This window comes from Eulemur rufifrons, chromosome 28, assembly GCF_041146395.1.
Source record: "Eulemur rufifrons isolate Redbay chromosome 28, OSU_ERuf_1, whole genome shotgun sequence".
NCBI lineage: Eukaryota > Metazoa > Chordata > Mammalia > Primates > Lemuridae > Eulemur > Eulemur rufifrons.
This window is the reverse complement of record NC_091010.1, coordinates 50,836,722-50,863,356: the sequence shown is the minus strand read 5'-3', so window position 1 is coordinate 50,863,356 and position 26,635 is coordinate 50,836,722. Positions and strand designations below refer to the sequence as shown.

The following is a 26,635-nucleotide window of genomic DNA, read 5'->3' as shown; positions in this document are numbered from 1 at the left end:
GAAGCCCTAAATTTGGGTCCCAGATATGAAATCACTGACCACCAACCCACAGGGGACCTTAGGTCATCCATCTGTGAAGTGGAGTGTTCAATGACACCGGCCTTACATTCCTCCCAGAAACATGAGAAGTGGCGTGCATTCATGCGGGCAATGGCTAAAAATAATATACAAGTATGAGAGATTTGTAGCACTGAAATGTGGGAATCTCTTAAAAGATAAACCTTATGTCTTGTAAGACTTGACTTCAGCTTCAATTTGGACACGAAACATTTGGAAGCAACAGTAAGATATGAAATGCTTTCTCTGTAAGTTCCACAATTCCTATAAAGAAACCTCACAGACATGTAACTGAGAGGAAAGGCCTTTTCACCAGTTTATTTCTCCCCAAATAATGTCTAGGGCAGTGGTCTGTGGTCTAGGGAAGCTGCCAGAGACCTCCCAACAACATTTATAGTCTATGTTCAGGAAAGTAATTGGCCACCAAATGAGAGAAGTAACAGTGAAAGTTTGACTACCTCATCTTTATAGTCGTTATATATATAAGTAGGAATGGGGTATGTAAAATCCACACTCCCATAAACTTGCAAATAGATAGGCTCTGTGTGAATTGAAATGTTTCTTTTTTTTTTTTTTTTTGGCTTCAAACCACATTCGAAGGTCCCACCTATCATAGTTTTACACACATGGACATCTGGCAGGGCAATAAATTAAGGTCTACCTTAGACAGTAGGGAAATGTATCCATTTATAAATGTTATTTTAGAAGAGAGTGTCTGATCCTGTTCACTTATTAGCGTCATTAGAAGGCTAATGAATCTCCTGCTGAGAAAATGAGCGGGAGCTCAGGCCGTGGAAAGAGATGGGCAGAATTTCACACCCTTTTTCCAAATGGTGGGGTTATTTATGATTGTGATAAAACGGCACTGCATTTGGAGGAAAGGAAAAACAACATAAAATAACAATCAGCAGACACAATCCATACCGAAGTGTTACATTCTCTCAGCCACTGGACAAAAATCAAGATTTATGCAGGTTGTGGTCCTGCCTAGTGCAAGAAAAAATATTAGGCCATAAAAAGAATTCCTCTTTCTCGTAATAAATAGGAGAACATTAAATCTGCAATCCAGATCTGCTTCTCCAGCACCCTCGTTTCTCTGTTCTCCGGCAGAGTAAGATGTCTGATGGCCCACTATTTAGAGCAACCTCATTTCTCATTCTTTTCTTTTTTTTTTTTTTTTTCATAACAAAGACTTTCATAGATTGCATGATGTTTAATGAATTTAAACTAAGTAGTTTGGACAGGTGTTCTGGCTAATGCCTGCCAACTGGATAATATCCGTCAGTGAACAGCAAGTTAGCAGAGGATGTTATTTTATTGGGACTTGGATGGCAACTTTTCCACCAGATGATTTTAAGGAGGGTGGCTGTGCTCAGGACCAGTGCTCTTAGCCCAGAAAAGGTATCTACTGGGCATCATAAATCCCAAGTGGGCTTCTGGTTTGACATCCCAGGATGCAGAGATTGTGGACTCTGAGGTGAAAGAGATTTGAGAAATCATTCTATCTAATACTTTTATTTATAAGGAAACAGAAGGTTGGCATGAGCAAGCCAACTAATTAATAACATAAATGGGCCTGGAACCCAAGTTTCCTCTGAGCTCAGTGGTTCCCAATCCTACCTACAGATCAGCATCAACCAGGGAGCTTATAACATTACAAATTCCTGGGTAGCAACCCAGCCTTACTAAATTGGAGTCTTTGGGGGAGGGCCCAGAAATCTAGATTTTTAACACATTGCACAAGTAATTCTGAGGATACACCAAGTTTGAGAAACATGCATGGCCCCACCCTGCCTTCCATGTTAATTACTTGGGAGGCAACAAAGCTCTTCAATGGGCTTAGATCCCCGAAAAGTTGTATGAAAAAGAAACCAGTAAAGGATGAGCTAACTGAACACTATATTGAGGAAATTGAAAATCAGACTGTACTTTGCATCCTGTACCCAAAGTCAGCATCAGCTGCAGCAATGTCATCACCATCACATGGTGTATGAAAACCCATACACTAACCTCCACTTTTCGCCAAACACAGATGAGTATGTAAAGGAGAAGACATGGGAATGTTCTCCAGTAGAAATGCATCATTTCCAGGCATTATGTGCCTAGAAGTCTGGATGTGCTCTGCATCCCACTCTCCTAAAGATATCAGCATGGTTGCAATCTGAAGCCTGGCTGAAGCTGCTACCCTAAGAGGAAGGGGTCTATGAATAAATATATTAATACCGACTAGAGTGCCAATTACTTTCCATGCATTATCTCACTAAATCCTCACAGGCCTCTGTGAGATAGGCCTTTATCATTTTATTGTATGGATAAGTAAATTGAGGCTTAGGAGAGGTCCACGCACTGCTCAAGGAGGTGCAGTCAGTAAGCAGTAGAGCTGGATTCACACGCAGGCAGTCTGACTCCAGGACCAGCCCCTTTGTGCAATACACTCACACAATCCCATCTGTCACCAGGTGCCTCTGAGAACTATGGAACCATTAGTATATGAAATAGTCTTTCCTCTTAAGAGGTTCACATCCTAATGGAGAAATGGGATATGTTGTATTAAAAAGCAAAACAAAATAAATGTGCCATATTGATCTCTTCTCTGATTCATTCCAAGAATTGTTTTACATTTTTCATAGAATGAGGTGGGGTGATAATAATAAAAATATAAGTATTTCTAGAGCAGAGCCATTCATTGCAGAATGCACTGTATATCATACACATATATATATTCTTGCATATGCCTGCTATTATGTTTCCTTTGTACATTAATCTTATTGTCCAACCAAACTAAACATTCTTTGAGGATAGCAATCGTGACATACTTACTCTGCATCTCCCAGCAATGAGCACAGGGCTGCTTACATAATGGATGCTCAATTAATATCTATTCGACTGAATGCTCCATGACCCATTCAGGAGTTTCCACCAGATTTATTACTCCTGAAAGCAAATAGGAAAAGGTCCCCATTCTAGAGGGGGGATTTCACAGCCTATATTAGACCAGGCTTCGGGACCTCACATATGAAGAGCCTAGTGGATGGGATGGAAAGCTTTTAATTAACAGCCTAGTAAAAAAAAAAAAAAAAAAAAATGTCATTCCAATCTGCAGTTTTGTTTTCACTAATTCACTCAGATTCAGCAGGAATTCCACTAAGGAATTGGGGTGAGCAGCTGTAGAGGGAGGAAAGCACATAAATAAATCATGAGTGTCATTAAAGTTTGTAAACTAATAACGTCTGGGAAGTCTTAGCAATTATTATCAGGGTTTTCTTGGCAAACAAAAAATTAATAAATTCAAAAGGTCTCCATTTTCTATTTTAAAAAAGCAGCATCCCCAATAAAGGTCACTGACAGAACAATTAGGGAGGAAATAAATGGTCCAGACAGCAGCTTGTGAACCAGATGAAAAAGTCACAGGATTCCTGGGTGGCAGGACTATGAAACAACTCAATAGAAGGACAGGGATGGGGCAAGGCGGAGCTGGTGCTGGCACTGGGTTGGGGCTGCCAGAAACCTCTGCCAGGTCTCTAAACCCGTCTTTGGTGTAGCTGAAGTGCTAGGCATTGCAGATCAGAGATAACTGAGGCACGTGGACCTTGCCCTTGAGAGGCTCACAGGCTGGGAACAAATCACCAATACAGGGTGGATGTGAAGTGAACTGTGAGCAGCAGAGAGGCCTCCCACCCAGGGAGGAGGATCAGGGGAAGCTTCCAGCAGGATGTGCCTGGGGATCAATCAGTACACTCCATAAACACCTTAATCAGGAAACCCTCGATCTGAGACCCCTTTGCTCTGTGGGTCCAGAAGCCAGGCATGCAGGAAGAATGCCTGTGTAGTCTGGTTGCTTTTCTAAAGCAGAATGTCTCCTGTGCTGCGGGGCTGAGGTGGATGGAATAAAGCAAGAGAGGAGAGTGGTGAAGAACCAAGGTCCACCAAGGGAAGGGACCATTCCTTGTAAAGGATTCCTGTTTCTTCTTGTGCCTAGACAACTGCAAGTTCATTTAGCTCTGTGAGGACCCTAACCCAGTCACCAGGAGAAGGCTCCCATGGAGACCTCACACCTGTGCAGAACTCACACCTGCAGTTCCTCTTCCATGCATGTTTTGATCTGCAGCTGACTAGTCAGGAGCCTTTGCTGGAGATTAATGTTTGGGATGGACTGACGGAAGCTGGAGAATTGCTGTTTAGTTCATATCCCTCCAGAAAAGAATACTTTAAACTTTTTTAAGAGAGAGGTAGAGAACAGTAATGTGTTTGTTTATTAGTCCAAGTGCTAATGTCTAAGACACACAGAACTGAGTCCACGAAGAGTCTTGCCAGTCAGAAACATAAATCCCAGCCATGACATATGTTCAAAACTAAAAACTTAACAACATAAAGCAGTGGATCCATGGACCTTCTCAGGATTTCCACGTCCAGAGAAAAGTGACATCCTTTCTTCCTAATCTAGGACCATGAATACCACCAAATGAGGCAGAGATACACACACCCATCCACGCAGAGGGGCATCAAGATGGCACCAAAGCATGTGCTACATGCAGTTCTCATGGAAATGAGCAAGACGTGGACCTCCCTTTGAGTCCACAGCACCTGCACAGTGCATGGACATGGCCTATTTTTGTTGGGAATGGAGGAGAAATGAAAGGAGGGGTCTATCTAGCTGCAGTTTTCATTTTGGAGGATGGACGTATGACAGAGTCTCAGCTCCAGGGGGCGAGGCAGTGCTCCTAATCTCAAGCCTATGACCCAGGTAACTCAGGGAAGGCCCTGCATCTTTTAGTGAAAAGTCAATCCCCAACCTCATTCGTTCTCTAAACTTGAAATCCTGTAAGTGAAGTGTCCTTTGACCAAGGGATCCAACAGATGGTTGTGCTAAATGACAAGTTTATGCAGCCATCTTGGTGTTGGTGAAGAAAGAACTTTGGACACCACCTGTTTAATAGCACCAAGGAGCTCCAAAAAGAATGCCACAAGGGTGTAAGTGCACAATTTAATGCTTTTAAACAGTCTTTTGTCTATTTAGAAGTTGATGGCCTCTGAATTATTAATCCAATTGAGGCAAATAATTATATCACACTATAACCCGGCAGGGGGTGTCATCTTGTCATAACAGCTGCTGCCCCGGGCTTCTTGGTTGTACAAAACATTGAAGAAGAATCAGCAAATTCAATTTCACCTTGCTTAAGCATGTTGGGCTAAATCATGAATCCTAAAGCGCACATGTTTTATTCAGCTTCTTTTCTCTGCACACTATATTAGGAAGGAAAATCACACTGCTCTAGGCTCTAACTGTAAAAGACATCATTATCAGGACAGGAAAGAAGGTAGGAGATGCAGATCTTCAGGGGATGAGTGGGGAAGACAGTAAAAAGTCAGAAGACTCCCTGTGAGGCCCCTGCAAGCTGGGAAAGCCCCACAGAGCTCAGGGGAAGTCCCTTCTGTCCATCACACCCTATCCAAGGGTTACTAAGCCGGGCTTTATCAGGTCCATGAAAGCCCTGAAACCCAACACAAAAATACATTCATATATGAGATTGATTCAGAGGGGAAGCCCATAATACCCACCAGCTTTCCTAATCCCCAAAAGCTCACACCATATGGGATCTGTTATCTGTAAACTACACTCTGAGTAACTCCCTCTGGTTGGGCCCCTGGAGTGAACCGTGCAGGTCCCCACACTCTCCCGACCCGGCTCAGCACTCAGCTGCTCCCTCTGCCCCTGCTTGGCCCCCTCCTCTCCTGCAGACCAGCCTTTCCTGGACTTTGCCCTGTGGGAAGGACATTTTTCCACTTGCCACAAGCCAAACTGCATTCCTTCCATCATTCCAACACCCAGCTCAGAGAATGTTTTCTATTAAAGAGTGTTTTCAGGCCGGGCGCGGTGGCTCACGCCTGTAATCCTAGCACTCTGGGAGGCCGAGGTGGGCGGATCGTTTGAGCTCAGGAGTTCGAGACCAGCCTGAGCAAGAGCGAGACCCCACCTCTACTAAAAATAGAAAGAAATTATATGGACAGCTAAAAATATATATAGAAAAAATTAGCCGGGCATGGTGGCGCATGCCTGTAGTCCCAGCTACTCGGGAGGCTGAGACAGGAGGATCGCTTGAGCTCAGGAGTTTGAGGTTGCTGTGAGCTAGGCTGACGCCACGGCACTCACTCTAGCCTGGGCAACAGAGTGAGACTCTGTCTCAAAAAAAATAAATAAATAAAAAAAAAAATAAAGAGTGTCTTCGACTAGGTAACAATTGATATTCCAATTCCCCCAGTGGGCACAAGGACAACCTTCTAAATCACTCTCCTCTCCCCTCCTTAGTTGCCAGCCTTCATCCTCAAAAGAGCTCTGCTAATTCCTAGAGAACACAGAACACACATACTTGGTGTCCTACAACTTCACTCACACAGACCTCCGCAGCAATGGATCCTTAAAAACAAAGTCAATAATGGAATGAAAACTCTGTACAAACACACAGGGTTATAACAACCATTAATAATTACAATTAAGTAAGCACTTCCTACATGGGAGTTACTGGCCTAAGTATTTTTACAATTTATCTTATGTAATCCTTACAACCCATCCATTAATTTATTCATGGAGCAAACATTTATTAAGCACCTCTTGTGTGCTGGATACTCTTCCAGGTGCTGCGGATACAGCGTTGAATTAAAATGAAAAACCTTCCCTCTCTCTACAAGCTTAGATGTTAGTGGGTGTAGGTAGACAATGAATAAATCAATAAGTAAATATTTAGCATGCCAGGCAGTGCAAAGTACTGAGAAGCGAAATGTAGCCCAGTGACGGAACGTGGAGTCCTGGAGAAAGGCCTCACTGATTACGTGACCTGTTAGCAAAGAGGGGAAGGAAGCCTGGTATCCACTGTGACCCCTGGGAGCTGCAGGCAGAGGGATGGGAGCTCAGTGGAAAAGCTCCAGGGAAAAGTGTGGTTGGCGTGTTTGAAGAACAGCAAGGAAAATGTGGCTAGAGCGAAGGTACATTCTGTGCTATCCCCAGTGTGTATCCGGGGAAAATGACAGTGAAGTGGGCTGAATGGTGGAACCCCTAAAGAGATATGTCTACATCCTAACCCCAAAATATATAATGAAAACTTATGTGGAAAAAAGGGTCTTTGAAGATGCCATTAAGTTAAGGATCTCAAGATGAGGTCATCCTGGCTTATCAAGATGGACTCTAGAGCTTCCAAACAGAATGTGACCCTGATGACACCATGATTTCAGACTTCTGGACTACAGAATTGGGATAGAATACATTTCTGCTGTTTTAAGCCATCGGCCCTAGAAAACTAATACAGTGAGGTTAAGTAAAAGTGCCCCAAATTGCAGAGCTCATTGGTGGGAAAACTGGGACTTGCATCCTGGCAACTGAACATCAGGGTACCCTTAGAGACACCATTCCTGTGAATACACTGGCTCTTGTGATCGTGGGGTACACCCTTTATTTAAGGGCCGGCCTCTGGCACTAAGTAACTGGCCTAGGTTTCTGGGCTTGCTTGGCCTGCTCCTAGAAATAGCCAAATCTTTTCTGAGACATGGGATGCCAGGAATAGCTGTTTTCCAATATAAGAACAGGATTTTCTGGCTTGTTTCATGATTTGACCAAGCAGACAGCAAAGGAGTGAGGCTTAAAGTATCACACAGCATCAACTGCGCTTGGGCTTGAAGGAAGGTTTCTAAGGCTCTAATTCCCCAGGAAGTACAGCATGAGTGGAAATAGTCATGCTTTGATCTGTTAGAGGCACCCTGGTTACTTATACCTCTGCCAATTTTCACTGAGCAGCAAAATTAGGTTTTAGACATCCTGTGCAAATGGAGGCAAGCCTCAGTCGATATGAGCAATTAACCCCTAAATATTTAATGGATGCTACGATTGCTCCCTCCTCCCTAGAGAGATCTGGCTAGTTCATTGCAAACAAACAGGTCAGGTGAAGAAGTATCGCATGACTCAGACCCCTCTGCTCCGAAACCCCTGGAAATCCTCAGGACAGAGCTCTGGGTTTATGATGCAGCCAGATGAATAGCCTTTTGTGAAAGCCTCCTCCCCAGTACTCACGTGTGACAAGGTAACTGGGATAAAATGCACAACCCCGCAAGTCTCACGGACATTAGCACAGAGGCTGATGAACTCACTATTGCCCCGTGTGACCGCATGTCAGAGTGGATGTATGAGCATATGAGAGGAGTTGCACGTAAAGGTGTGCACATGGGTGTTCCCTGTCCAGAGGAACTCCCAGCTTCATGGCTTCGTTAAAGTCCTCTCTGACTCAATTTGCTCACATCCCTCTTCTCCCTTGTCCCCTGTGTCCCAGCATTGCCATCAAGAATGATTCATCCACCAGGCACAGGAGGTACAGTGCTTAGCTCACAATACTCGTAGGGGCCCCAAAAGTGTTTTAATTTTTTTTAGAATCAAAAGAAAAAACAAACTTTTAGGCTTAAAAGTGTTTTAATGTATGATATTAATGTATTTGTCTTTCTACCAATGCAATGGTAAAATATACCTTTTAATATCATTTGTGGGGAAAGGGGTCCAGGAGGGCAGCAGTGCTTAGGGACCACGAAATCCTCATGCACACTTGAGTCTATATATCCACCCCCACATGTATCTGTTCCCACAGGCACTGGCTTCTCAAAACCACACCATCTAATACATGCAATGGCCTGCTAGATGCAAAGGCCTGGAGACAGTCCTTGGGCCGGCCAAGACTCACGCCCAAGGCAAGAATCCCTCCCATAGCAGGCTTCCTTTCCAGGGTCCCTACTGGTTGAAGGCATACTCACCTGATCTCTCTAGCCAGACCTCAAGAAGAATGAGACACTGCAGGAACTCAGAAGCAACAAGAGAGCCAAGGTGGATGTGTGACAGCCCCCAAAGGAGGCAAGCAGAGCATAAGGGAATTCACAGGTGGCGGCTGTCCGTTCCACCTGGGGCATCAGAGCAGGCTTCCAGGAACAGGACGATTTTCTGCTCCTTCCAAACCACGTTTCCCAACCACCTAGCTTGCACTTCTCACATGCACCGAGCCAGAGTAGTTCCTTAAGAATCTCTAATCCACTTACCTCCAAAGTGAACTCTCAGTCACGCTTCCCAGGTTGAAGTCATACAGCTTCGTCAGAATAAGTATGACCTGCAAGGGATTGGGGATGAGGGCAAAGGAGGGGAACAAAGGGGAAAAAAAGAAAGCTGACTTTAGTTTGTGTAACAATATACAATGCATCTCATATCACCCAGAGGAGGGCTTAGTATTTATCCGTTGAGTTGAGAGGTATTATAGGATCAAGCAAGGGGGAGAAAGTTATTAATTTAATGCATCCCTGTAACTGGTAGCATTTATTTTAATCCTGACAGTGCTTTGCATTTGAAATAAAACATGCCAACAGGAATTAATTTGGTATTGACAGTTGTTTCCCCACATCTGCCCTCCTTCAAGGTCAAGCGCAGGCCAGCTGGCTTTATTCACCACCAAGGCCACCCAGAGATCAGATGATGGGCTTGCTTTTTTTTGATCCAGACATGACTCTGATTTACAGAATTGGACCAAAAAGGGTAATAAGGAACTGGGCCTGATTCTTTCTGTCTACAAAAGAGGTTCAAAAAGATGTCTTGTTTCCACTAAAAGGGCCCTAATAGGCATAAATACCTGAACTGTAGGCAGGCCCAGTCCCCAGCATCCTCTGATCTGCCCCCACCATGGAGTAAGCAGATCACTGCACTCCACTGGACTCCAGGGTCACTCTTTTGACTCCAGTGGAAGTTAAGTAACCAAGAAGGAAGTTGTACTTGTGAAAGAGCTGGAGTGGCCTATAATACAGTTAGTGGTTTCCTGAACTGTTCTGGGTATGGTCAGTCTTCCCACACCCTTTACACCTCTCCAGATGGAGACTTGGGTATCAGACATTGCCCGCCTGCCCCTCACACATCTGGACAGTGGCTTAGGCACAATTCTATATCTACAAGGATGCTAAGTGCATGCACCTGAATCAATTTTAATCAAAATGCAGGTGCATAATATACATCGCCTGCCTGCACGCGTGATAATCCAGTTACACATAATTGTGTTTATCTAAATTTAATGCACAACTCATTTCACTTTTCTCAGCTCCATCCCATTCCACAATTTAACTTCCTCCAGTTCATTTTCACAGCAGCCATTAAACTCTCCAAGATAATGAATTTCTGCTACCAAGATGGGACTTTCCCATTCTAGGTATCCATTTAAGATTAAAGAAAAATAATCAGCCATTATAGTGAACATTTTTATGGCACTTAACTAACAACAAAATGCTCACTTTGAGATTTATTCTCATCTGGCTCTCCACGGGGTCAATCAGCCCCATTTCCATTTCTTCTAATGTAAACTAACAAAAAAATTAAAGGCAAGGGAAGTGACCCCATTATAGGTCAAAAGAGTCTATGGCCCTTATTCTGTGAGGCCCTTACTCAGAGGTTTCTGCCCAGATTGTGTCCAGTGATGAGGAATGGCAGGTTGGCAAGGAACCTCATCAACAGCATGGCTGTTTGTAGAACAGTAGAATCTACCAAGCTACCTGTCCTATCACCACAGTACAACAGCAAAGAGTGTGTATCACTAGCACACATCAGTGGTGTGGCTATTTGTAGAACAGGAGAAAACATCAGTGGCATGGGTATTTGTAAAACAGTAGAATCTACCAAGCTACCTGTCTTATTTCCATAGCACAGCAGAAAATAGTGAGTAACCTACACGAATTGTTTTCCACGGTCACTCAGTGGTCCTTGTCTCTTCCATTCATGGCTAATTTCCTCATTTATTGAAGCCAGGAACTAATAAAGACAAGGGACTTGTCCATACCCTTCCCAATCAATGCTCAGCAATGTACCAGATCATTTCTGTTTATTGAATTATTATATAGGGTACACACACACACACACACACACACACGAGTCTTCTCCCCCGCTTCATTTGACCTTCTTTCATCTACAAAGTCATTTTCAAAGTCACCATATAAAAGCATGGAAGGCTATGTGCAGGCCATCCCAAATTCTGGAAAAACAAGCTCAAAACTAAGCTTTACTAAAACTGAGTTGGAACAACCACCTAGGGCTCTGCAGAAGCTAGGCAGATCACTTCATTTTTTCCCAACATCAACCCTACAGGGACATGTCTTCAAAAAGTACAAAAGCCACGTAAAAAAAAAAGATGTTGGTGCTAAGACTTCCACTTAATTAGCAGAGCTCCTAACAACGGGATCTGGAAAATCCTTCTCCTTGCCAAAGCTTGGGCCATGTTCCTTCTTTCCCTCCCTCCCTCCATTTTTCCCTCCTTCCTTCCTTCCTTCCAGCCTCTACTGAATAACAATGATATTCCAGCCACTGGGCTACACATTGGGATACAGAAATAAAAGAGCCAGATTCTGCACTCCAGAAGCTCACAGTTTACTGTGGGGGAAAACCCTACACACAAATAAGCAGGCAATTCCCTACAGAGAGTGAGAGGTGCAGAGGGAAATGTGGGGAATTTGAGGTCCCAAATCCACAGAGAGGGCAAAAGAGGTCAAGAAAGGCCTCCTAAAGGTGAAACCCAAACTAATACCCAAGAAGAGTAGAAACTAGTTAAATGAGGATGAGGAGTGTCTCTACATAGATGAGGCACCATAAGCAAAGACTCAGACGCTCTGGAGATAAACCATCCAGAAGAACATGGTTAGACTTGTATTAATTTCTCCTTCCCCTAAGTAGCTGCCATGAGAATGTGCTTTGAGATCTCCAACTGCAGGGAGCAAAAACAACTTAAGACCCTAGCTCTCATGCTCTAAAATCTATCACTACCTTCTCGCCAAGTCCACACCTCCTAAGAGCTGCTCCCACCCAATCACTAAGTGCAACAAGGGATAGTAAGACAGACCTGTTTCCGGGCAATTGGACTCCTCTGATGGGTGACACCAAGTTTGAGATTTCCTAACAAAAGCTGTTTGTTGCTGAACTTTCCAGAGAACTTCACCACAGTCTGAGATGCTTCCCAGCCAACCATCTTCCTTCCATGCCTGTCTCCTTTGCTGGGGAGCGGGGGCACCAGGCCTGTGTCTCAGCCCAGTTGTTGTCCCCAATCTCTTCTTGCCCCCTTTTGATTTTCTCTCACAGGCATTTTTCCTGATAAGTTTCTTGGACATCTAGCCTCACCTTCGTGTCTGCTTCTTGGAGAATCCAGGCTAACACATCCTCCCATACCTCCATGAATAGTATTTCTGCCTTCACGACATATGGTTTCAATTTTACCTCTTACTTCATGCATTTTCTTGATCAGAAGCCTTTACTGGTTCCCTCTGCCAAAAGATGAAATCCAGACTCCTCAGACTGACATTTAAGGTACTCCACAGTCTGGCCCATTCATACTCTTCCAACCCTTTTTCCAGTTTTCAAAAACCTGTCCTCTGCTTTAAGCATTCTAAGTTTCTCACAGTACTGCAAGTGAGCCAACCCATCTTCACACCTTTGCTTGAGCACTGCCTGGGCCCAGCCCTTCCATTACCATCTGTACTTGCCTGCCTGTTATTCCAGAAACAGCCCAAAGCCCACCTCCTTTAGGTAGCCTCCCAGGACAGTCTTTATGCCAGCCATCAAAATTCTCTCTCTTCTGAAAGCCTATTTTGCTTAAAACTGAGCCACATAATTGACCACTTAGTTAAACACTATCTTGATAGTTTCTGGAAATTACATGAGTTGCCTTCTCAACTAGATTCTGAACAACTTGAGGTGGGGATCATGTTTTGTACCTCTGTCTCCTTCACAGATAGGCTCAGCATATTGAAGGTTCTTACAAAATAATTATTTTTGAGTCAATGAAAGATATTGATGTTTTGGTGGTAAACAAGACTGAAGCAGGAGATGGTGTGAAGCTAGTCCACTGCTCTCTTTTTATGGAAGAGGAAATGGAGGCCCAGAAAGGGGGCATGACTCAAGGCCAAGTCCCAGCAATGCAGGACCTTGACCAAGTGCCCCAAGGTAGTGCTCTTCCCACTCCAGGAGTGAAGCTGGAGCCTAACAGTCACCGAGGAGCCTGTTAAATGCAGATTCTCTGGCTCCACCCCCAGCAAGTTTGACTTGGTGGATCTTGAGTAGAATTCAGAAATCTTGAGGCAACCAGAAGACCAACTTTGAGAAAGACTCTGCCACACCATGATTCTTCTCCCACCTGTGATGCAGCAGCACCACCCACTCCATCATGGCGAGACCCTGATCTAGCAACACACCCCTTCCTTCTTCACCTTGACTGTAACCTCACAAATAAAGCAGACAGCAGCACACATACAAGGAGGACACCACGGCAAGGCCACACTAGTGTTCCCCAGAGGAAAGGTCAAAACACTGAGAAATAGGGGCTGGAAGCTTCCTTTCCCGTGGAGCCCAGTACAGGACATTAATAGAAATGTGAAGAGATGGTAATGCAACCTTTAGGCTGAAGACATTCTATGCCAAGCAAACAAAACCAAGAGCATGAGAAAGCCTGCCCAGCCCCGCCTCTCCCACCACCCAGAGGCTTTGAAAGGCCACCAGGGAGCAGCAAATGACCAGGGAAAAAAACTGAAAGCAGATGCAGTGCGCCCACCTAGCCTGCCTAACCCGCCCCCAGGCTGCTGGGTGAGCGCTCAGATCAGAGAGAGGAGACGAGTGTGCTCAGGGGCCCAGTGGGTGGGTGCGGCATGCAGACCTACAAAGTCTGACTTGACACCCCTCCAGCTGATGTCCCACAATGAGAACGGGCAGTCAAATTGAAAAAAGGAAAAACAGGGGGCAGATGTTAATTGAACCCCTACTATGTGCTAAATACCATACTTGGTAACCCTCAATCCTCACAACCAACCTTTGGAATAGAGTAGGTACTGGGTAACATCCCCATTTTACAGATAAGGGAACAGAGGCCCAAGGGTTAAGCAAGTTGCCCCCAAAGCACACAACCAGCAGGAGAAAGAGGCAGCCTTCCCACCCAGGCCAGCCTGCCCCTCTGGGCTCATTCTGCTCTGAGGCAAAGCTCCTCCACTCAGCAAGTGTTTAAGTGGGCTTGTGTACAGGGCAATGGATGAGAATACAGAGAGCAGAAAACATGTCCTTGCCCTCACCGAATTTATCATTCATTGATGAATTGCACAAATATTTACTGAGCACCTCTTGTATGAATTAGAAAGACACCTATTAAACTCCGAGAGTCAGGGAGACATCCAGAGCTCAAGGCCCAGAGGTGAAGGTAACTTTTGTTTTCTCTGTTCTTAGGGGAAGAAATAGGAAACAGAGATGTGTAATGAGAAAAGAACTAGACAAATTGTTGGGAGATACCACTTTGCCAAATAAGCTTTGTCAAATAAATACCTTTTTGACCTAACTGGCTATAATCCTGAGGGGATTTTAGACAGCAGGAAAAATGAAAATAAATTGGAATAATTCATGAGTCACTAGCACTTCTCTCCTTATAAGCTATATATGCACATATGCACACACATAGAATCAGAGAGAAGTCTATGTGTTGTGTGTGTTATATATAAAGATGTCTGAAAAACCATATTTATGAAATTATATATATAGGAACATATAACTTTATTTTAAATTGGCATCTGACATCCTCTCTGGAACAACATTGTTCATACATCTCTTACAGCTTTTATCACACTGGGTTACTATGACTTCTCTAGATGTCTGTCTTCTCTGTGAGACTGTGACCTCTGCGAGGTCAGAAATCAGGTCTCATTCAACTCTGCATTCCCAATGCCCAACACAATGCCTCACACATGGCAGGTGCCATACGAGGTCCTATGGATGAATTATAAATGCATGACAATAAAAGAAGGGATGAGATGACAAATGTATGAGAGAGGTATGGATAATGTGCTATAAGAGTTGGGAAGAGGAAAGAATTAAGTCCAGAAAATGCGATCAGCAAAGTCTTCATGAAGGAGGGCTATGTGAGCTGGGCCTCAAAGCGTGGTAAGAATTTGGATACACTGACAGGGAGCTTGCTTGCTTGACTGCTTTATTTCTGTCTCTCTTTCTCTTTAAATTGGATGGGGTAGATAGAAAAGAGCAGGGAGGGGCACTGTCCCAGTTGTGAGCAGTATAGAGGCAGAGAAAGAACTAGACAAGTTGCTTTATCAAATAAGTACCTACAGGACCCAGCCTCACCGCACGCTACTGCATGAGCCTGAGCAACTCATGCACATCTTCAGAATCTGCTCCATTTCCCTTAAATGGGGTAATGATACACTTCCCCCGCCAAGCTCACAGCGTTGCCGATTGACATCAAATAAGGGAACCCAACCTGCTTTATAAACTTTACTAGGCAAACATCAGTTCTTAGCAATGACAAGTAATCTTCAGGAGACAAGGGCCTCCAGTTACCCTTATTTAGTAGAAGGGGTTCAGATTCTAGGAGTTGCTAAGCTCCTTCTAAAAAATGTCCATCCATTCTAGACCCTAATTGCAATGTAGGAGGCTGCAAATCAGAGTCAGTGTGTTCACCTGCCTGTTCCACTCAGCTGTGGAAGGCAGGCGGATGCCCCGGGGGGATTCCTGTCCTCTGAAAGGATAATGCGTAATCTGCAAATTCATAAATCACTAGGATGCTCTGGCCCGTGAGCGCATTCAGTGAAGTGAGGACCTTTAATGCCTGTAAAATTTTACTCTGAAGGAAAATTACTTTAGTTCATTAAGCCTTCCTGAAATCATGGTACCTTTAAATCCATGGGGCTCTCTGCACACCCCCTGCAGCTCCCCCTTATGACTTACCACCTCTGTCCTGCCTCGACCTGATAGTTCTCTGCTTCCAGCTAATTGGAATAGGGACACACTGGCCTTCTTTGCCAGGATTAGTCCACAATTGTAACATAGACAGGATGCTAAAATATACACCTCAGGGACTGCCTACAAGAGTGTATTTTAGGTCTCAGCATAGCCTTGTGAGTCCTGGCATCCTCCTTGCACCCAGAGGAGCCTCCTCCCCAAGGAGTAGAAACCGAATATCCATAGTCCAGAGCCCAGATGACTCACAGCACAAGAATGTCCCAGCACCTACTGAGTGTCCAGAATAACACAGATGGTGCTCCCTGCCCAACATGAGTTTAGAATCTAGTTGGGAAGACTAGGAATTAGTACACAATATACCAACTTTGTCAGTATATCGTGCATGAAATTTTGCAAAACTGTGAACCCCTTCCCCCAGTTTGTTTAAGGGAATATCATCAACTCTGTGGTTCAAGACAGACCTCAGTATGATTCCTTCCTCATCTCACACTGCAAGCAAACACCGAGTTTCCTGAAATGTGCTGCAGTCTATTTCAGGTCCTCATAATTTTTTCATTCACTCATCAAACTAATATATATGGAATGTTTCCTTTCTGCCAAGTGCTGTGGATTCAGCAGTGAAGAAAACTAAAAGAGCTTCTTTGCCCTCATTAAGTTTATATTTTAGCAGAGGAGAGAAACAAATAAGTAAATGGTATAGTAATCAGATGGCAGTAAGTGCTATGAGGAAAAACTAAGCAGAAAATAAGAAAAATAATAAGAAATAAGAGAAATAATTCAGGGAAAATGCTAACATGCAGGGGTGGACCTGGGGAGGATGAAAATAAGGAGCCTGGGAAAGGCCTCTATGAGAAACTGGCACTTGAGTAAAACCCTGAATGAGGTGAGGGATGATATCACATGGCTTCCTGGGTAAGAAACATTACAGGCACAGGAAGCAGGAAATGCAAAGATCTGAGGCAGGGGTGCTCCTGGCATGTTCAAGGAATAGCAAGAAGTTAATGAAGCTGAAGATAAGGTCAGGGAGATACTGGGAGGCTAAGATCTTACTGGGCCTTGTGAACCACTATATGGACTTTGGTGCCTACTCCAATGAGATGGGAAACCACTAGAGGATTTAAATACAGTACTTAAGTTCTAACAGGATGACTCAGGTTACTGTGTTTAGAAAGGTAGTGAGGGGACAAGAGTAAATGAAGGGCCTTACTGTAATCAACCAGGTAAACATGAGGTGGACTGGAATGTAATCAACCAGCGGAACATAGTGTGTATTGGACTGTAATCATCCAAGACAACATGGTGTCGACTAGACTGTAATCAACCAGAGGAACATGGTGTGGATTGGACTGTAATCATCCAGGGAACCATGGTATAGATTGAACTGTAATCATCCATGGGAACATGGTGTGGACTGGAATGTAATCAACCAGGGAAACATGGTATGGATTAGACTGTAATCATCCAGGGCAACATCATGTGGACTGGACTGTAATAAATAAGAGAAACATGATGTGGATTAGACTGTGATCAACTCTGTAAGATGGCATGGACTGGACTGTAATCAACCAGGGAAACATGGCTTGGATTGGACTACAATCATCCAGAGGAACACAGTGTGGATTGGACTGTAATCATCCAGGGGAACATGGAATGGACTGGACTATAATCATCTAGGGGACCATGGTATAGGTTAAACTGTTATCATCCAGGGGAACATAGTGTGTATTGGTCTGTAAACATGCAGGGAACATAATATGTTTTCACTGTAATCTTCCAGAAGAACATGGTATGGATTAGACTGTAATCAACCAGGTGAAACATGGTGGGGATTGGACCAGAGCAACAGCAGTTGAATGAAGAGTAAGGGGAAATGAAAAGTGGCAGGATTTAAATGTATTTTCAAAATAAACCCAAGAAGATTTGCTCACAAATTGGATATGTGTTGTGAACAAAAGAGAACAGTCAAGGATGACCCTCAGCATTTGGGCCTAAGTGACTGGAAGCATAGAGTTGTTGTTTTATGAGATGAAGATTGTAGGAGAAGAAGGTTTGGAGGAAAAATTAAAAGTTCAGATTTGAATATTAAGGTTGAAATGCCTATGAGACATTCAAATGGAAAAGTCATATAGTGAGCTGGATAAAAGAGTCTGGAGTTCAGGGAAGAGAGTCTAGCCTAGAAATATCAATTTGGGAATTGTCAGTGATTAGGTGGAATTGTAAGACATGAGACTAGATTCAATTGCCAAGAGACAGGGAATGTGGGTAGAGGAGAAATACAAGGATTAAAAGCTCAGGTACGTTAGCATTTAGAGATCAGGAAAATGAGGCAGGAAAACCAGTCTGTTTGGACCTCTCAAAATTGGCACAGTGGATATGTGTGCCCTATATGAATGCTCAGCACACAGTGTCCACTATAGAGAACATGCTCAACAACCAGAGGGACAAGATGGCATCTTCTGTTGAGATCACTAAGACTCTTTCCCAGCCACCCCCGCAGTTGCTCTATGATCTTCAGAGTAAAGTGGCCATTGTGGAGATGGAAGCTTTCCCCAGGCTCAACCCAGACCCCTTCCCTGACCCCCAAGAACCACGTCTGTGGATATCACCACCATTTGGTTCCCAACCTGCCAATATCAGAAACCAACGCCAAGTCTCACCATCTCACCTGGTGGCAAGTTGATTACATTGCACCCTTCCCATCTCATAGGGAGAGCAATTTCTTCTCATTGGAATTGCTTTCCCTGCCTGCAGTGATTATGCTAGAATCAAAATCTTTCAATTTCAGAATGCCTGATTCACTGTCACGGTATCCCATACAACATTACTTCTAACAAAGGAACTCATTTCACAGCAAATGAAGTGCAGTAAAGGGCATGTCCATGGAAGTCACTAGTCTTACCACAAACATGATCACCTAGAAGCAGCTGGACTGATCCGATGGTTGAACAGACTTCTGAAGACTCAATGAGAGCACCACCTGGAAGCCAACACCCTTACGAGGCTGTGGTGCTATTCTCTAGAATGTGGATTCGACCAATAAATGGCCAAAACACCAAGGTCTGGCAATCAAAGATCACAAGTGGGAGTGGTTCTCTCATTATTATATTCAGTAAGCCATCAGAGAATATTTTCTTCATGTCTCCACAACTTTGGACTCAGTTACATCGCAAAGATGTAACTGTCACCAGGAGACAAAACACATGTTCCATTGCTCTGGAAGCTGAAACTAGTAACTGCTTTGGGCTTCTCATGCTATCATTGAACCAACAGGTAATGAAGGGGCTATTTACCAGCTGGGGTGATTTGTCCCTATTATCAAGGGGAAATAGAGATGCTGTTATCCAATGAGGACATGGAGAATGATGTTTGAAACCTCTTACTGTTATTATGCCTCTTATTAATTTCAAGTCCTCTTATTATTTTCAAGTCCTGAAGTAAAATTTTAATGAAAGCCTCCAGTAATAAAGGCAGAATTATTAAGGACTCTAATCCTTGGAATCACTCTATGATGCTACCAGGTGAAAATCTTGAACAGGTGAGGCATTTGCTAAGGCCAAAGGAAACAGGAAATGGGTGGCTGAAGAAGAGAGTCAACTTGACCTGTCAACTATGGTTCATGCCTAGTCACAGAAATGAAAATAATAGCAACTGTGCACATTTTCCTTGCCTGTTTTAAGTGTCTGTGTATGTACAAGTAGAGATGATAAAAATAGACAAGTTATTATCTCTCCTACTCCCCATGTGCTGCTTATTTTATGTAAAGAATGTTGGTGTTGGTTAACTTTGCAATTAGTCAAGGTTACAGAATATCCACGTGGGTTTGTATTAGGACTACAAAAGCAATTAATATCACAGCAGTTAATGGGACTTTGTATATCTCTTTCTTAAAAGAGAGTGAAAGCATCCTCATTGTATGAGAAGCTGTTGCATTATCTTAGGCGAAATCACAATGTTAGATTTGAACGGAAGAGTAGGAAATTTTTGGATTCTCGCAGCCAAAGGAGGTCTTTCTCAACCTGGCCCCAAATGATATTTTACACCTCTTCTAGAGCCACATTACCAAAATGACAAATAAACTCTGGCCACACTGGAATACACCTTATTTCTCCTGTTCCATTCTCACACTCTTATGCACACACCATTCTCTCTCTTCTGAAAGCCCTTTCCCAGTTCCCTACTTGATGCTCTTCTTCTCACCATTCCAGATCCAGCTGAAACATCATCAACACTCTGACATCTCACCTGTCCTCCAAGACAGAATTGATTTCCCCTTAATCTACATTCCCCTACCTTTCTTGGACAACGTTCCAATTTTACTACTCACCATATTGTAATTTTCTATTTGGATATGCATCTCCACTGCTAGGCTATAGGTTCCTTCAGGACAGGGACCCTGTTTTTCTCATTGTACTACAAGAGTATTATCAAATGTATCCTTGACATGGCACCTACTAATCAACAGAGATACAGCACATTTGTTGAACTGAAAGTGTTTCCAGAGGTGTTCAAAGGAGAAGAAGATGAGTCTGAGCAGGGGTGGTCAAGACATCCTCACAGAGAATGAGAGGCTTAATTGAGATCATAAGAGATGGGGGAAAAAATTGAAATTCTCAGCCCTCCTTTTTCTGAGAGCATTTTTTTCAAGGATGTCTTTTCCTTAGATAAGCTAGCCTGCCAAGCCTCTCTAGAAGGGAGAGTTCAAGGTAGCTTGTGAAGAACTCCAAGAATATTCATAAGAAGGTCAGAGAAAAGGGATACAGGGGCAGGGAGGGAGGATTCGGAAAGCAAACCTCTGAAATATGATCGCATTAAGTTTTAAAGAGTTGTTATTCTCTGAGGAATTCTAGACAGGACAGAGGTACAGGCATACCACATTTTACTGTGCTTTATTTCACTGTACTTGGCAGATACTGTGCTTTTTACCTATTGAAGGTTTGTGGTCACCTTGCATTGAGCAAGTCTATGGGCACCATCTTTTCAACAGCATGGGCTCGCTTCATGTCTCTGTGACCCATTTTGGAAATTCTCACAATATTTCAAACATCTTCATTATAATTATGTCTGTTATAGTGATCTGGGATGAGTAATCTTTGATGTTCCTATTGTAATTTAGGGAGTGGGGTGTACCACAAACTGTGCCCGTATGAAACAGTGATAAATGTGTATGTTCTGACTGTACCACCCACTGACCAGCAGTTCTATTCCCCGATCTCTCTCCCTCTCCTCAGGTTTCCCTAATCCCTGAGACACGACACTATTGAAATTAGGCCAAGTAATAACACTACAATGATGTCTAAGTGCTCAAGTGAAAGGAAGAGTCACACATCTCTCAATTGAAATCAAAAGCTGGAAATGATTAAGCTTTGTGAGCTTTGTGTCGAAAGCTGGGTAAGCCAAAAGCTAAGTCTCTTGTGCCGAACAGTTAGCCAAGTTGTGACTGCAAAGGAAAAATTCTTGAAGGAAATTAAAAATGCTACTCCAGTGAACACATAAATGAAAAGAAAATGAAACAACCTTATTGCCGACATGGATAAAGTTTTAGTGGTCTGGATAGAAGATCAAATCAGTCACAACATTCTATTATGCCAAAGCCTAATCCAGAGGAAGGCCCTAACTCTCCTCAATTCTAAGAAGGCTGAGAGAAGTAACGAAGCTACAGAAGAAAAGTTTGAAGCTAGCAGAGGCTGGTTCATGAGGTTTAAGGAAAGAACCCATCTCTATAACATAAAAGTGCAAGGTGAAGCAGTGAGTGCTGATGTAGAAGCTACAGCAAGTTATTCAGAAGACCTATTGAAGGTCCTTGATGAAGGTGGCTACACTAAATAACATATTTTCAATGTAGGCAAAATAGCTTTCTATTGGAAAAAGATGCCATCTAGGACTTTCATAGAGAGAAGAACTCAATGTCTGGCTTCAAAGCTTCAAAGGACAAGCTAAATCTCTTCTTTGGGGCTAATCCAGCTGGTGACTCTAAGTTAAAGCCAATGCTCATTGACCATTCTAAAAGTCCAAGGGCCCTTAAGAATTATGCTAAATTTACTCTTCCTGTGCTCTATAAATGGAACAACGAAGTCTTTATGACAGCACATCTCTTTACAGCATAGTTTACTGAATATTTTAAGGCCACTGTTAAGACATACTGCTCAGGAAAAAAAAGATCCCTTTCAAAATATTACTGCTGACAATGCACCTAGTCAACCAAGAGCTCTAATAGAGATGTACAAGGAGATTAATGTTGTTTTCATGCCTGCTAACACAACATCCATTCTGCAGTCCAAAGATCAAGGAGTAATTTCAACTTTCAAGTCTTATTATTTAAGAAATATATTTCATAAGGCTACAGTTGCCATAGATAGTAATTCCTCTGATGGATCTGGGTAAAGTAAATTGAAAACCTCTGGAAAGGATCCACCATTCTAGATGGCATTAAGAACATTCACAATTCATGGGAGGAAGTCAAAATACCAACATTAATAGGACTCTGGAAGAAGTTGATTTCAACTCTCATGGATGACTTTGAGGGGTTCAAGACTTCAGTGGAGGAAGTAACTGCAGATATAGTGAAAATAATACGAGTAGAATTAGAAGTGGAGCCAGGAGATGTGACTAAATTGCTATCTCATGTTCAAACTTGAACAGATGAGGAGTTACTTCATAAAGGCGAGCAAAGAAAGTGCTTTCTTGAGATGGAATCTACTCCTAGTGGAGAAGCCGTGAACATTGTTGAAATGACAACAAAGTATTTAAAATATTTCTTAAACTTACTTGATAAAGCAGTGACAGGATTTGAGAGGAATGATTCCAATTTTGACAGAAGTTCTACTGTGGGTAAAATGCTATCAAACAGCATTGCATGCAACACAGAAATCTTCCCTGAAAGGAAGAGTCAATCAATATGGCAAACATCATTGTTGTATTATTTTTAAAAAATGCCACAGCCACCCCAGCCATCAGCAACCACCACCCTTATCACTCACCAGCCTTCAACATCAAAGCAAGACTCTACACCAGCAAAAAGTCTGTGACTCACTGAAGGCTCAATCATTAGGATTTTTTAGCAATAAAGTATTTTTAATTGAAGCATATACATTGTTTTCTTAGACATGATGCTATCACACACTTAATAGGCTACAGTATAGTATAAACAAAACTTTTATATGTACTGGGAAACCAAAAAATTTGCATGACTCACTTTATTGTGATAATCACTTTATTGCAGTGGTCTGGAACCAAACTCACAATATCTCTGAGATATGCCTGTACACACCTGTACCTGACGGGATGTTGATTAAGGAAAACGCTGGATCTCTAGACAAAAGCAAACTTAATTAGACTACAGTAGTTGAAACACAAGCAGAACAAATATAGAAAGGTCATAGGTGGGCGCGCTAACAGATAATGGGTGTAACCATGGTAGACACCATTACCCACACTGCCCAGGTGAGAAAACTGTCCAGGTCATGCAGGTAGGAAAAGGTAGGAGTCAGTAGCTACACAGAGGTTTGTCTATTCCTATATGATCCAAGGAAGGGATAAGATATACAGCACTAGTTAATCAGCATTAGTCATCCTTATTTAAAGGTGGGCCATAGTTAAGAAAGTCCTTTGCAGAATTTGGTAACTGAAAAGGCAAGTGACAAATCAAGCAAATGAAAACGTAGTGTTGTTGAAATAAGGAGCTTGTAAAAAATGGCTATTGAATAGTAGGGGGTTGTTCTGCTGTTGTGTAACGAACCATTAAAAATGAATTCAAAATCCATTCACTCTCATTCCCTAAGGGACTTTGAAAATGAGAGAGACGGCCGTCTCTGGGAAATGATTTAGGCAGTATGCAGCCCAGCAACAGGGGTGGGGCCAAATGACCCCAGAACTCCCTGCCAATTTCCGTCTTCTGCAATGACAGCTCACCAGCACAAGGGTTAATTAGCTCCAAAGATGTAACGTTAACTAGGAGTCCGAGCTCATACCTGCCTGCCTGCCTGTCCATCAGTCCAGCCAGCCAACACCTCCAGCACCACCAACACCCTGAGGACGAGGCCAAGGACAGAAGTAGATTTGAGCCAATAAGAGACAGAACTATGGCTCCACCGACATGAAGCTTCCAGATCATCATCAATACAAAGGAAAGTATAAGCAACATGTTTCTGTGGGAAAAGAGTGAAAGCTTTAAACCAGACAGTCTCTGTGTGGAATCCAGGCCCTGCCCTCACTTTGTGTGTCCTTAGGCAATGGGCTTCCCCTACTGCACCTGCATCCCCATCTTCAAATGAGCCAGTACCACACCCTTTGTTGGGTTGTTTTGAGAATTAGACAAAAGACATTTTACTGCCAGACATATAACAAGTCCTCAGCATACATTAGGTCCCTTCCTTTCCCTGTCACTGAGCAAACCAGGTCGTTTGCCATCTGAATGAGAAAATGCCATGCCCCTAAGAAAGGGCAAGGCACTTCTTCAGTGATGGCAACTTGAAGCTCACAAAATAAAGAGCAACTTCGCCAGGCCTCTCACTGATGTAGAAATAAAAGCCTGGAATTCCCCACATGCAGGTGCTTGCTTTGTGTGGACACTATTGACAGCCTCGCAATGGGGAGATCACAGGTCCATTCAAGTCCATTATGCCTGGCGTGTGATCCCACCCACTCGTCTCTTTCCTCGTGGGGGCTGCCTCTCCAGGTCCTGCCTGCCTGCGGGCCCACATGCTTGCCTGTCCTCTGCGCTCCTGTCAGGGGTTGTGCTTCCCCTTTGGGTCTCAGGAGCAGAAAGAACTCTCAGCCAAATAATTTTAGCTGCTGGCCCCTGTGGGTTTCCTGGGGATCAGCAAGTCCCCAGATTGGAAGTAGCCACTAGCCTGAGGTGCTTCAGATGAGATCAAGGGCAGGGACTTGGCCAGACTGTGAGATGCCTCCAGGCAACACCACATCTGTTTCATTTGCTGTTTTATCTCCAGTACCTAGGATACCGCCCGGCACCTCATGGATCCCCTGAACACAGCAATGGAGTTAATGGCCTGTCACCCAACCCGTGATCTGGCATTTTCCACCACCTATCTCCTATCCAAGCCTACGAATCACCAGAGTGTCTCTTACAGGCAATGCACCAAGCTAAGTACTGTGGGGAACGTTAGGATAAGACTCAAAAGTTCCTGACCCCTATAAGGCACTTTCAGTGCAAGAGGGGAGAGGCGTGTTCACACAACTGCCTACAGCGGAAGTCAGAACTGGTCTGACTTACACTAGGTTGGAGAAATGCCACCCACTGTCTCCCGTGAGTCTGGCAGTAGCCTGCAAAATTGACACCTGACAGAAATGAGTGATTTCCTAATTAGCACTAAGGAGAAGACTGCCCCGCATGAAGAATTTTACAAGAGGTAACGTTTGAGCTGGCTCACTGTGGGCGGTGAAGAAGGAAAAGGACTACTCAGGCTAAGGAAGCAGCATGAGCAGCAAGAAGAAGCTGGACACACCTGTCCTGCTCCAGGACGGGGGCGTCCGCTGGGGCCAGAGCTTCGAAGCATAGAGAAGGGGAAGGAGGCACAGACTATGGCCAGATCATGATGGTTTTATTAATAAATACCAGGTGTGTAAATTTTCTATTGTTGCTGCAACAGATTACCACAAACACAAACACACACACACAGACATCATTTCACAGTTCCGGAAGTCAGAGGTCCAAATGGGTTTTACTGATTAAAATCAAGGTGTCCGTAGGGCTGTGTTCCCACACTCCTTCTAGAGGCCCCAAGGGTCACTCTGTTGTCCTTCATTTCCCAGCTTCCAGAGGCTGCCCCGAGCCTCCGCTCAGGGTCCCCTGCCGTCTTCAGAGCCAGCAACGGCTGGTCAAGTCTTTCGCACGTCGTATCACTCCAATGTCGACTCTTCTGCCTCCCCCTTCCCCATTTAAGGACCCTTGTGATCACATTGAGTCCAGCCAGATAATCCAGATCACTTTATCTTAAAATCAGAAGATCACTACCTTATTTCCATCTATTATCTTAACTTCCCTTTGCTATGCGACCTAACTACTCACAGGTCCCAGGGATCAGGATGTGGTATCCTTGGGAAGCCACTATTCTGCCCACCACACCCAGATAAAGAATTTCAACTAGACTCAGTAAGTAGCACGGAGATGGCTAATGTGCCTGAGCAAGTGGATGATCTGTTGGGACCTGCGATCTGGAAACAAAACAGTCAGGGGTGTGAAGGGTAGACCAGTGAAGATGAAAACTAGAGAGCCTAGAGAGGATATTGCAATGGTCCAAACATAAGAGGTAAGAAGTCTGAACTGAGGCAATGGCAATGGGAAAATAAAGAAGAAAGGGGGAAATTAAAAAAAAAAAAAAAAGAAGAACTTATGAAATAGTCGTTGCTAAAAACTGCAAATGGGGCATAATAGAAAAGAGATGAGATGCCTCTGAGATTTTCAAGAAGTTAGCGTAGTCACTATAATCACAAGCCTGGGCCTGAAATCCAGCTCCAACACTTAGAGGAGGCCCATCCAAGTGTTCCTGCAGCCTAACCCTCATTTCATGTACCAGGCCAGCTGTGTGGCTTTCCAGCTTATTTCCCAGAACCTGTGCATCCTCCCTGTCTTGAAAACCCGACTCTGGCCAGGTTCCCCCAACACACTTTGTTCTTCCCATCTGCCTAATGGACACACAGGCATGTTTGTTACTGCCTGTCCAACCGCCTGGACTTCTGACAATCTCCTTCCCTGGATGACCATTCCCTGGCCTCACCCTCATGTCTGGTCACCTCTTTAGCTCCTTTCATAAACTGCCTGCCTGGATCTCACCTTGCCCAGAC

At 43.7% G+C, this 26,635-nt stretch overlaps 1 protein-coding gene across 1 annotated transcript in view; it reads right to left on the bottom strand.

Moving 5' to 3' along the window:
* SORCS3 (sortilin related VPS10 domain containing receptor 3) overlaps positions 1–26,635 on the bottom strand; it is a 561,026-nt gene that overhangs the window by 374,253 nt on the left and 160,138 nt on the right. Inside the window, exon 2 of the mRNA XM_069459773.1 lies at positions 9,124–9,191. Coding sequence (XP_069315874.1) covers positions 9,124–9,191 — 68 coding nt within the window. The remainder of the gene's footprint in view (positions 1–9,123; positions 9,192–26,635) is intronic.